The 13,535-nt window shown below is 41.9% G+C and overlaps 1 protein-coding gene across 1 annotated transcript in view; it reads right to left on the bottom strand.

The window, feature by feature from the left end:
• UNC5D (unc-5 netrin receptor D) overlaps positions 1-12,997 on the bottom strand; it is a 773,049-nt gene extending 760,052 nt beyond the window's left edge. The window contains exon 1 of the mRNA XM_058194328.1: positions 12,789-12,997. Within this exon, the coding sequence (XP_058050311.1) occupies positions 12,789-12,879 (91 nt within the window). The 5' untranslated portion in view covers positions 12,880-12,997. The remainder of the gene's footprint in view (positions 1-12,788) is intronic.
• Positions 12,998-13,535: the final 538 nt, after the last annotated feature.

Genomic DNA, 13,535 nt, shown 5'->3' with positions numbered 1-13,535 from the left:
CAATCCCTCCAAGACAGAGTGGCTGTGGATGCCGGCATCCCGGTACAGTCAGCTAAATCCGCGGCTGACCATCGGTGGCGAGTCATTGGCCCCGATGGAGAGGGTGCGCAACTTAGGCGTCCTCCTGGATGAATGGCTGTCTCTAGAAGATCACTTGACGGCCGTCTCCAGGAGAGCGTTCTACCAGGTTCGCCTGGTGCGCCAGTTGCGCCCCTTTCTGGACCGGGAGGCCCTATGCACGGTCACTCACGCTCTCGTGACGTCTCGCCTGGATTACTGCAACGCTCTCTACATGGGGCTCCCCTTGAAGGGCATCCGGAGGCTGCAGTTAGTCCAGAATGCGGCTGCGCGGGTGATAGATGGAGCCCCCCGTGGCTCCCACATAACACCCATCCTGCGCAGGCTGCACTGGCTACCTGTGGCCTTCCGGGTGCGCTTCAAGGTTTTGGTGACCACCTTTAAAGCGCTCCATGGCATAGGGCCGGGTTATCTACGGGACCGCCTACTGCGACCAGATACCTCTCACCGACCCGTGCGCTCTCACAGGGAGGGACTCCTCAGGGTGCCGTCAGCTAGGCAGTGTCGTCTGGCGACGCCCAGGGGAAGGGCCTTCTCTGTGGGGGCTCCCACCCTCTGGAACGAACTCCCCCCAGGACTCCGTCAACTTCCAGATCTTCGGACCTTCCGTCGCGAGCTCAAGACTCATTTATTCATCTGCGCAGGACTGGCTTAGATTTTTTAAATTTAGAGGGGTTTTAAATTGATTTTAATATTTATATTTCTATTTTTAACAATTGGTATTATTAACTATTGGCATTAGAATAAGTCTTTTAATGATTATTTTAATTTGTATATTGATGTTTTTTATATGCCTGTAAACCGCCCTGAGTCCTTTGGGAGATAGGGCGGTATATAAGTTTAAATAATAAATAAATAAATAAATAAATTTGGCAATTTGGCAAGTTGACAATACTGAATTTCATCATAAGACAGCCACATTCAACAGATGATTAAAAATATCATTTAGTATTTATAACATTTTATAGCTGACAATATCTGCAATCTGCCAGAATAAAATCAGGAAGGGTCAACAAACACAAAGCCATAAGATACATCTCATTTAAATGGAATTATAATCACCAAAATCTTACTACTGATTCAAATATGAATTAAATTCAATAACTGGGCACAGAGAAGGGAAATGCAACAGTTGCCTTTAAATAGAACTTATATATTGATTTCAGTTTATATGGCCATCCATCTTACTATTGCAACTTGGGTGTCTAGCAAAAAATAAAATTCAATACATGTATATTTAAAAATAAAAACCTTGTTCCCAACGGATTCTAGCCTAACCTTGTTTAACAACCACAACTGGGACAAGCAACTTGGGTCAATAAGTGGAGTGGTCCCTAAATGAAACTTCGCTTGTGCTTATAATCATACTCCAGCATTCTTTTTTCTTTATAGATTGTAAAGCACATCAATATGACTATTGGTCATTTAGGTTACTTTTTCACCACTGCCTTAGCTGCGACAGTCACTAAAGGAGGCTGTCACTAAAGGAGGACTACTTGTAATAGAAAGTGTCTCCCAGACACATCATTCATCAATAGTTTGGGTTCCATTACTTTCCTAGCCCCATACATGTGAAAATAGCCAGGTCCTCAAGGCTTTCTGAAACATGAGCAGAATCAGGGCCAGTCAAACTTGGAGAGATATTTTTATTGTTTGGGTGATTGAATGATTGAGTCATTCATTTGTTCAATTTCTATAGCTGCCCATCTCAGTCGATGACTCTGGGCAGGCTTTCAATTCAAACAATAAATTGCAATAAAAATACAAAAAACATTTTAAGACAATGAAAACAATAGAAACTTCCAAAATAAATATACACAGCAGCTAATATACACATACTTAGCCAGTTAGCAATATACCCAGGAAATGGGACTTTTAACACATTCAGTGCTCCAGGCTCAGGAACATAGCTGGGTTTTTAGGGCTTTTTAAAAAACTACAGTCTTGGAGCCATTCTGATCTCTAAGGGGAGGATATTCCATAGAGCAGGGGGCACTGTGGAAAAAGCCTATCTTCTAGTCCCTGACAGCCAACACTTTTTGGCTGATGGGCAATGTGCCCAATCTGGTTGGACAGGTAGAGACTCCTAGAAAAAGGTGATCCTTCAAGTGCCCTGGTTCCAAGCCATGCTGGGCTCTAAAGGTAACCACCAGCACTCTGAGTTGCACCCAGAAACACACGTAACTGATGCAGCTCCCACAGAAGTAGTATTACATATGCCGTGTATTTGGCACACTTTAATATGATGCTCCAGAGAACAGCTGCAACTATAGAAGTCACCCTTTCTTGGTCCTACTGGATTACAAACCCTAACAGATGAAACTTGAAGCATGTTCACTAATGGGGCTTGCCTGCAATTAAGGTGACTTAAGTGTTTGATACAGGACCCTGGGATCCATTGTAATCCCTTCAATCTGTCCATAGAAATGAAAGCAGACGGAAATGAATCCGACTCATTTGGTTTAATATGTCATCTTATTCTAGAGGGTGCACTGATTATCAGCAGAACAACCCATTTTTGTTCTTCTGGACTCTTGATACTTTATTTCCAATACAGTTTGCACTGCAGAGCATTTTATTGCTACTACACATCATTGACTCAATTAGGCACCTATGGGAACTTGTGAAAATGTTCTCTTCCCTTCTAAAGCAACAGTCAGCTATTTTATACTTTACACAGCAAGAAATCACCATTCCCAGGGAAAGTCCAGTCATTCTTAGCTATCAAGACAACCCTGCCAAAAGAAAATAAAAACACACCAGTGTATCATTCAGTCAAGTGTTTTAAGTTTAGGATATAAGCACCATTGTTTATGTAGCCAAAAGAGCACCAGCTTCACACACTTGAGCCTTGGCAGAAACACGTTTTGGATCTTTAAAAAAAAAAACTTAGGCAATCAAGAATAGAGAAGATTCAGCATATTCAGAGGTTGGCACATGTTGTGATGGGGGTACCAAAACTAAAGGGACAAACAGCAGGGAGGGGGAAGATTTCGTAGAAAATTTGTGTGTTGTGTGGGGGTTAGACCCTCCCAAATCCAGATGGAAGATTGCACAGGTCATGGAGAATAACAAGGCTAAGATCTGCTCAGAAGATTCAATGCTAAAAATAGCTGAAGTCCTGCACAGAATCTTCAAATTCTCAGGTCTGTGGTACCTCTACCTCCAAAATTGAGGAACACATAGACGACCCATGGGAGTGAGAATGGAATTTGTTTGTATTTGTCCTTGTGTCCACCTCTGCACCTCAAAAATCATGTTTTTGATTACAGGAACTTTCCTAATTAAATGATATGGCATGTTTTTGGACATGATATTGAAGAAATATTTATTAAAAAGATTTGATCTATTGAGTAATTTTAAGATCCTTTGTTGCTTTTGGATGAATGCATTCTGGAAATGTCTTTACCATCACAGTAAGATTTTGATTTGAATCAACATGGTTGTATTTCAGCCCAGCATGATTGTAAATCAGGACTCTTTAAAATTCAACCCCTTAATCTGGAATTGGCTTCCTCAGCAGTACACACTTAAACTCAACTAGCATAAGTACTGTATTGTGAAATGAAATATTAACCACGGCAGAATATATGTCTGCAGCAATCAGTGCCTATATACTAATCCACATACACCAATGCTTGAGTCTAGATTAAAATTCAAAGTATTTCCCTGCAGTTTGCTGAGGTTACAGTTATCTGGCTGTTCTGTTCAAGATCAAAGGCAACTGGGATTTGCTGATCTCCATCTCTATTAGAGGTGCATAAAATAATACAGGAAGTCCTTGATTTATTACAATTCAGCCCAACATTTTTGTTGTTAAGCAAACTTTTGCCCCATTTTATGACCTTTCTTGCAACAATTAAGTGAATCATTGAAGTTGTTAACTTAGTAACATTAAGTGAAGTTTAACTTAGTAAATTAAGTGAAAATGGCTTCCCCATTTTCACTTGACAGAAGGTTGCAACATGACCCCGGGACACTGCAACCATCATAAATATGTACTAGCTACAAAACATCCAAATTTTGAGCATGTGACCACGAGTAGTATGTATTACCATATATAGTAAAGGTGAATGGGGCTTGATTCTGAAAAGAATTACTGTTCTGTATAAGATATATTCTATGGAATTAACATCTCAAAATGTTCTGACCACCAATCAGCAGTGAAATCAGGCTGGATCTATCCAGCTCATGCTAACTGGTAGCGCCGGTGGCGGGAGGCTCCGCCCACCCACCAGAACATCATTACTGGTAGCGCCAGAGGCAGGAGGCTCCCCCCACCTGCCGGGACATCATTATGTCCCATTTTTGAGCTCTGCACATGCATAGAATGTTTGCATGTGCAGAAAAGGTGCACGCTTGCTACGCTCGCGCACATGCATGCTCACACTCCCAAACCGGTAGCGAAGGTAAGTGCATTTCACCACTGACACCAACCTGTGTGCTGTAACACTGAACTAAAGAAGATGGGCCCACTTCAATATCAGAAGCAACGTGAACTGAACAAATAAGGAAGGCAATTAAATCCCAATCAAGGATTCACCAGAAAAAAATTTATTGATCACCCATGACTAAATAAGCTTTTGGGATTCAGATGAAGTTCACTTAAAGTGTTGGTTGCATTTATTTCAACTCTCCTAAGAGTATGATAAGACAAAACTCAGCTTACTGTTCTCACCAACTTGCCAAAGTTTTAACTCTATTCTACACAAAATTCTGTTATGACCAACACATAATATAATCTGAGCTGAATTTAATGTATTAAAAAAACATGACCAAGTATCCATGAGATTAGCTACTGTGTTTCCCTGAAAATAAGACTCTGTCTTATATTTTTTGAACCCCGAAATAAGCACTTGGCCTTCTTTTCGGGGAGGTCTTATTATTTTGGGGTGCATGGAGCAAGACAGGGCTCCTCTTGCAGTCTTACCTGATTTCTAGCTCTCTCTCCCTAACTCTAACCAGAGGAAACAACAGGGACTGGCTGTGCATGCATTTGAATATTTTCAGGGAGGGCTTATTTTTGGGGAGGGCTTATTTTAGCGCATGCGCTCAAAAGCCTGATTGGGCTTATTGTCAGGAGATGTCTTATTTTTGGGAAAAGAGGGTACCAATTAGCAAAATTTTAAAATGAGAAAATGCAAGGGAGCACATATACAAATATAGAATGAATACAGTATATAGTATTAACCAAGTTTACCTGATAATAAAACAATCACACAAAAATGATACTAGAAACATGGAGTTTCAAGGGGCCAGTTAAAGCTATCAAGCCCTCTGCTTAGTATAAGAACCCAAATTAAAGCCATGGTAGATAGAAGTCTGCCTGAACACATACAGTAAAGAGGTGGATAATTGGTTCCAATGGGATGTTAGAGGACAGGACGTGAACTACGAAACGATATATGATATTCTTTGAAGAGTGACATCTAAAACCCTTTTGGTCATCTCTGCTCAAGGCCAGGCTTTCTTACTTCATTCCAGACACTTAGTTTCCAGTCCCCTGATCCTTGTTGTTGCTCTTCTCTGAACTGACTTTAGTTTGCATAAATCCTTCTTAAAAATTGCATCCAGAAGAAGACACAATACTGGCGCTGAAGTCTGAGCAAGACTGAATAAAACAAAATGATTATCTCAAAGCAGTCTATAATTTCATGTTTAGGGGTTATAGTAGTGTTGATTCATATTCTGTAATGGTATATAAGAATGTCCTTGGGAGATGAAGGGAAGAGATGCTACCTAGGGAATGGTCAGATAAGAGAAGGCATAATCTACAGCTGCATAAGGAGAGGAGAAAGAGTCTTAGAAGAGACCCCCTTCCTTAAATTCTCAGGCTGTAAAGGAGACAGTGGGAGATTTGTACTTTCAAACTTGAAAAATTGATGTCAGCCTTCCCAGGTAGACCAAACAGGAAATACAATCAGATTAGCTATTTCTACTTTACTATTAAGGCTACATTAACAGAATCTTGCAAAAATGAAGCCAGCCACCTGCTCGACTAAAAGCAGAAGCAGTGCACAAAGCAGCAGAAACAGCAGCCTCTGGTGTTGAGATTCTACTCTGTAACTCAGATTTTAAATTTCTCTTTGTAAGTTGGTCTAAAAATGCAGAGAAAAGAGGGGGGAAAGAAAGTAAGTATCAAGTTTCCTCAGGAGAACCTACTCAGTATAAATAATTTTCCATTTTAGCATTTGATCGCCTATTGTTTTTGCTTGCTACTCTTGCTATGACAGTTATTATATTAGCCAACAACATTCTGTCTATTGGAAGTTAATATTGAAAAGGAGAATCACGGTACTTACAGACAACATGGTTTGTGTTATGAAAATGATCCTGGGGCCTATATTTCAGCATCAGGAAAACACAATGTCACATACTCCAATCCGGATACTCAATTACTCCATATGGATCATACTATACTATGGGAATGGAAGAGATTGCACATGTATAGTGTAATTACAGATAGCTCCCAGGCTGTCTTTTAACAAGAAATGAGTCCAGAAGGAAGCCTACAATGACTCAAATAACCAACTGCATTTGTATCATATCACAATCATTATAAATGGAGTCTCAAAGATGAAGACTCAGAACAACTGCATCCTTTATTTTAATTTTGTGCCTCCTTCATGTCTAAACCCTGTCTACTCTGATCAACTTATTTATTTTATTTTATTTATTTTGTCACAACAGTGTGTGTGTGTGTGTGTGTGTGTGTGTGTGTGTATAGGTAGGTAGGTAGGTAGGTAGGTAGGTAGGTAGGTCGGTCGGTCGGTCGGTCGGTCTTTGGTTGTTCGGGTTTTCTCCCGTGTAAAATTGGAAGTGTCTTGGTGACATTTCGACGAAGTCTCATTTGTCATCTTCAGGCTTCAGCTTCATGCTTCTGGGAGCAATGTGTGATCGCAGCTGTTTCTTCCTTTTAATTGCTAGTGGGGGTTTGAACTGATTGGTTGGAAGCTTGGCTGTGTTCTGATTGGATGGAGGTTTCTTCTGATTGGTTGGGGGCTTGGCTGTGCTCTGATTGGCTGGGGGTGTGTCCTGTTTGGGTGGGGGCTTGGTTGTGCTCAGATTAGTCTGAGTTGCAGGGGGATTTGAGCTGGTGAGCTGCGCTGCTGCTGTTTGGCTTCGTGTTCGTGGTCGTGCTACATCTTCATAGTGGGTGTCAGTCTGCTGCATGTATGGATTGGAGGGGTTTGAAATGGCTAATGTTGTAGCTGCGGTCTGGCTACAATGCTACCAGGTCTAGAAAAACATCTCAAGATAGAAAAACGCCCATCTCGAGATAGAAAACTATATCGCTTGTTTTTCTATCTCGAAACAGTTTTTCTATCTCTTCTAACAACAGATTAATCAGAGAAGCCATCGAGATAGAAAAACGCCCACACAGCATGAACAAACGAGATGATACTTCCCGCCCACCAGCCATTTGGAAACCTGCCCTTATTGACAAACGAGTCCTTAACATGAGGAATGACACCAGACCCACACTCACGAGGTCCACACAGGATGTCACCACCACACATCCACCCAGAAAGCAGACCCAAACCCACACTGATCAGGAAGCACGACCAAGGACCAGAAGCCAGAACGCAGCTGCAACATTAGCCATTTCAAACCCCTCCAATCCATACATGCAGCAGACTGACACCCACTATGAAGATGTAGCACGACCACGAACACGAAGCCAAACAGCAGCAGTGCAGCTCACCAGCTCAAATCCCCCTGCAACTCAGACTAATCTGAGCACAACCAAGCCCCCACCCAAACAGGACACATCCCCAGCCAATCAGAGCACAAAACAAAACCCCATCCAATCAGAGCACAGCCAAGCTCCCACCCAATCAGTTCAAACCCCCACTAGCAGTTAAAAAGGAAGAAACAGCTGCAATCACACATTGCTCCCAGAAGCACGAAGCTGTAAACACCTAGCCTGAAGATGACAAATGAGACTTCGTCGAAACATCGCCAAGACACTTCCAATTTTACGCGGGAGAAAACCCGAATAACCAAAGACCTACATATATATATATATATATATAAGCATAAGCATCACTGCAACATAACAATCTTAGAAATGGTAAAGAGGCACTGTGGGATACATTTCCCAACTCATAAATCATTATCTATATTAGTATACAGGGAAAAAACAGTTGAATAAAGATTATATTACTCATAGTATAGTATAGATAGGATATACAGAAAACAGCCTCATGAAAATGTATAAAAACTATTAGTCTGATATTTATCCCCATGAGAATAAGAAATGTTCAATGTTAATGATCCAACTGGTTCCTCCTCCTCTATTCTATAGCTGTAGGACTATAGAATTGTTCTGCATCATTTTGAACAAAATAACCCTTCCTAACTATGAAGCAATTAAAGTCAACCAAAACAGCAGATTGGAATATGGCTTCACTTTCCAAGTTCCAACAATGAACATAACATCTAATTTTTCAGAATGGATTTCCTATTGAAAATCATCAGTTTTGAAAACTATATAGCTTGTCATCTGTGTCAGCAGTCCCAAATCTTTTTTTGCTCATGAACATGTGTAATTATATGTAACTGCCTTAACTGTTAGGGGGAATGCAATAAATGACCACAGATATAGAAGAGGCAGAACGTGGAATGGAGTCAAAAGAGGAATCAGTCTGGAATCATTATGCTCTCTTGAATTCTGTTAATTATCTACCACCAATTAATGCTGCTGGTAAGTAGATTAGGTTCTTGTATATAGGCATGAGCAATAAATCATTTTATGTAGTCCTGATTCTTCTTGCCTGGCAACAATCCACTTGGTAACCAATAACAAAGCGAAAGGTCTTATGGAACAAAGAGTACCAAGACCACCAAAGGAAGCATCCAACAACACTCTATGAAAATCCAAACTCTAATTTGTGGTTTGTTTTGTTTTTGCCAGTTAATGACTCACATGCCTTTACTTGCATTGGAATTTAAACTCATCTTTGAGAAGTATAGAAACATAGAGCTATATTTGAATTTTATAGTTTTAGTCTAATCATATCAAATATTTGATATGAACGATATGATATGAATGATGCTAGACATCATTCCTTTTGCTCTCCTTTTCCACCAGCAAAATTGGGATAAAGGATGCTTGCCTTTAAGAGTTGATTGCATGGACAAGTCAAATAGAAGTTGCAAAATGCTTTCAAAAAGTGTAAAAGAAATGTTAAGTAACAAGGTCTGCCTTTGGCATTATTTAATCAAAAGTTTACAGAGAAAGGAAATTGCACCCCAACACCAGTCGGATCTCACAAACTCTTGCACCCTTCAGTGAATGAGTCTGTATTATTATCATAAATCTAAAGGTAAATCTATCAAAACCACAAGGAGAAGAGAAACATCTTGCAAGCTATTAAATTAAGAATACCCACTAGAGAACCCTTATAGGATTTGCATTCCTCTCTATCTGCATATCACTAAAATAGTAAGAGGGGGGATGTACACATTTGGTTCTTGCCACACTGAAAATCCAATTATATATTTGTCTTCCAAGCTACTTTCTATTTATTTGTCAAGGAAATCATAACTAATTAGATCACAGTAAGTGTAACAAATGTCTTCTGAAAGCCCCTCTTTCCTAAATCTCAAGAGGAAAACATTCTCTTCTACCTTCACCATCATAAAATCAAAATATCATGATACTGCAGGAGAAGAAATACAGTTCATAGTGTTCCAAAATGCTGTATATCCCAAGCATTTAACAGGTTTAGTACTAAAGATACTGGGTTTTTCAAGCAAGAAAAGAAAACTCTTTAAGAATTCAGCAGAACCAGTTGGGCCTCTTCTCATTTTCAGCAAGCATGTAAATAGGAAAAATGTTCCCCAGGCAATTACCCCATAAGTCTTTTTCTGTAGGTACCTGAAACTAAGTACCCACTAAACCTTGATAGATGATGTTTTGCACTCTTTTATCAGTATTAAACTGGAATAACTCTGCTTCTTGTAAGATCTGAATCTGACAAGCCCCATCAAGAAAAACACAGGGGCTGCAAGATTTAGCTGTCATTCTATCAGCCAGTACTTCAAGGGTGGGGGTAGTATTTTTCCCCTGTTCTTTACTCTGTCACCACTGTCCCTTTCATAACTATAAGCCCCCACTCTTATTCTGAATTTTTCTGGGTTTTAAGGAGAGAGCTCCATATATGTGTGGGAATGGAGAGCCAAGTACTTCTTTTAAAACATGTAAATGTATTTCATTCTGTTAAGAGGAGGAAGGTGCAATGCTATAAGACAGTATATATTTTGAATGAAAAACATCTAAAATTAGAGAGGGTCAGAGAGCAGGTAATGAGAAAGGCCTCTGTGCAAAGCTCTGAAGAGCAGCTGTCACTTGAAAAAGACAGATTCAAGGTGGACAGAGAAATCACTTGATGTGGTCTAATGCAGCTACCATACCTCCATCACAATTAATCAATGGCATTATTTTATCAAAACACATTTTAACCAATTGATCCAATTTATTAAATATTGCAGTTTTCTTCAGAACTATAAAGTACCATCAAGTTTTGGAAGGAGGTGTGTGCTTTTGTGTGTGGGAGTGTGTGTGTACAAGTGCAGTGTTTGCATGAATGGGAGTGGGGCAGAGAACAGTATTTTACAGAGAGTGAGAGCACTTATGAACTTTATATATATGACCTCAAAGTTAGCTTTCTCTGAATCCTGAAATTAATCCATCCTGGATGAATTTAGTGGCTTTCTGGCTTCTATTTCTCAATTGACTTTAAATTGCCTATTAAAAATTTATGGTAAGACAAGACAGCCAAAATTGATATAAAGCACATACATTCAAATAAGCTTTAATGCAACTGAGCCATTTAATGCAACATACATACATACATACATACACACACACACACACACACACACACACACACACACACACACACAGTAGTTATCAACCCAGTCTAATAACAGATATAGGGGAACAATTCTGAACTGATCACAACAGGAATTGTGTTTGCGATGCAGAAACAGATACAATGTCTAAACATCCAGTGCAATGAAAGAGCTTCTGAATCTTAAGGGAGGGCAAAAGCGTTTTTTAGAAGCCAAAAAAAAAAATAAAAAAATCCTGGGATTTTAAAAGGTCAAGTCACACATTCTACCCATATTTTGTTCTGCAATATAGAGGGCAAGATTTTTCTATTTCACTCCACACACACATATTCACACACCAAGCCCCACTATAAATACCTCATTGGGTGACACTGAAACAACCTTTCAATTCTACTTCAGCCAGAGGGTCACAGTCTGTTTTTCTTGACATAAAGCTGTTGCCCAAGTTAAATTAACACCTTGATTGCAATTATGGAGGTCTAAAGGACTAAACATGTCTGACAAGCATTCCTTTGAGCTTGACCACAAGAGTTATTTTTATTTTACAAGATGGATAAACAGCAACCAAAATAAGGAGGTGGAGAGGGAACAAGAGTATAAGTTATCCATCTAGAGACTTTTTTATCTGTCCTTTTATATATGCAACTCTGGATTCAATGAGGTTCAATGACCATGAGGAAAAGCCAGACATTTTTCATTTAAAAGAAATCAAAGCTGCAAGTAGGGAGTTTTCTGAACACATGGAGAGAACTAAAATACTTTAATAGACCATATAATAAATAATGCTTTCATCTATTCTCAAAATATCACATTCCATCCCTTCTGATGCAAATTCAAAGATCTAGCAATATCTATTTTTCTTACACCCAATACCCAACGCATGGAATGAACCAGAGTTAGTAGCAACCGTCAGAAATACACCCACGCCCCGACGGCTTAGGAAACCCTAGTCGTGCTTTCCAAGCAACGAGTAGCTGTACAGAATTGTCAGGAATCCGGTTTTTGTTACTGCTGGAAACTCAGCAGGCATATTTAGAAATACAGGAACTAAACAACGGAAAACATCGCATCCTTAAACGGTATCCGGGAGCTAGCTAGTGTTGCGGTCCAACACACGTTTATTCCTAAGTAACGTCCACAACGCGGCTTAGTCTCAGGGAAGCGTACACCCAAGGCTAATTCAGAAGATCCGATCGGACGTGCTCCCGAGAACCCAAGCAACAGACTCCGGTGTCAAGTGCCCAACATCCGAATCCAGCAGCGTTGCTTACCAACACCCCGGGAAAATGGCAGGATTGCAAGCTAGCCAGCGCACCGCCCAGCCTTCCACACTTCAGCTTTCCTGCTTCGGAAGAACGGTGGTCCCGGATCCCATCGCTTATTGCCCTTCCTTCGGCTATCGAGGGACGAAAGCAGCTTGTTATAGAAATGGCTTTAAGTCCGGCCGGAGCCCCCACACTCGGACTGAGGCGCGAGAGACAGCATGCGAAGAGAAAGGGCGCGGGGACAGCGATCCAGACCGCAGGTATTTCTCCTCCGTTGGGGTGGCAGAAGGCAAGAAAGGAGGGTTAAACACTGCTCCCTCCCTGACCGCAAAGAAGCATCTGACAACCTGGTTATCGAGCGTGACAACCTGTAGACGGGGGTTTGGAATAACTTACTGGAGGGGGGCGAGGGGGGACAGAAGGAAAGGCTGTCCAGGCCAACTTGCAACCCTTCTTACCCACCTGCTCGCCCACGCAGAAGCTGCTCGCCTCCCCCCCCCCCCTTCCCCGGATCCTCTCCGGCAAAGGCAACACATTCGCCGGAGAGGATTTTCTGCGCCCACCTCGCGCGGGGCTTCTACTCACCTCGCAGCGTCCCAGCTCCGCCGAGCAGCGCAAACAACAATCCAAGACAGAAGCAAGGCGCGGTCCTGCCGTCCACACTGCCAGCCCTCATGGCGATTGAAAGGAAGAGCAGGAAGAGAGGGCGAACTCTACCTGGCTGGCTTACTCCGGGAATACGACGTTGCCTTTCCAGTGAAAGCGTCGGCAGCAACAGCAACAACCCACCCGCCGCCCGGCTCTAGACTAAAGCCGAGCAATCGCGCGCCTGCATCCCAATTAGACCCCCTCCTCCCCGACAGCCAATTAGGCGAGGGCTGGGTGGAGCCAGCGGCTGAAGGGGAGGGGCGGGCCGGAAAGCGAGCCTAGTGGTAGTTGTCACCAACTCGCCCGGGCGGCTTCGCTCTCGCCGGCCACAGTCTGCGCTTCCGCTACGCTTGCCTTCGCCGCCGCCGGCAGTCTACGAGCCTCCGCTGACAGTTGCTGCAGTCGCTTCTCACCCCCTTCTGTGGGTCAGGTTTCTGCTTGGAAACGGCTTTGGAAGTGACGCCGGCTGCTGTTTCAGTTTCTTCCGTTCTGCCCACCCACCGACCCCCCAAAAAAACCCATCCTCGTAAGGAAGCGCTGAAAGACACCGCGGAATTTACCGCTGAGTAAATGGCAACTCCTGTCTTCTTTGCTTTCGGACTACTGGCTGGTTGAGTTGACCTAGGCTGGGTTTGGGAAGGGCTAAAAAGACTTCCATTCGATTGATACGTGGATAGATGAGCA

This window comes from Ahaetulla prasina, chromosome 9 (assembly GCF_028640845.1).
Source record: "Ahaetulla prasina isolate Xishuangbanna chromosome 9, ASM2864084v1, whole genome shotgun sequence".
Taxonomy (NCBI): Eukaryota; Metazoa; Chordata; class Lepidosauria; order Squamata; family Colubridae; genus Ahaetulla; species Ahaetulla prasina.
The sequence above is the reverse complement of the archived record's forward strand: the minus strand, read 5'-3'. Positions and strand labels throughout refer to the sequence as shown.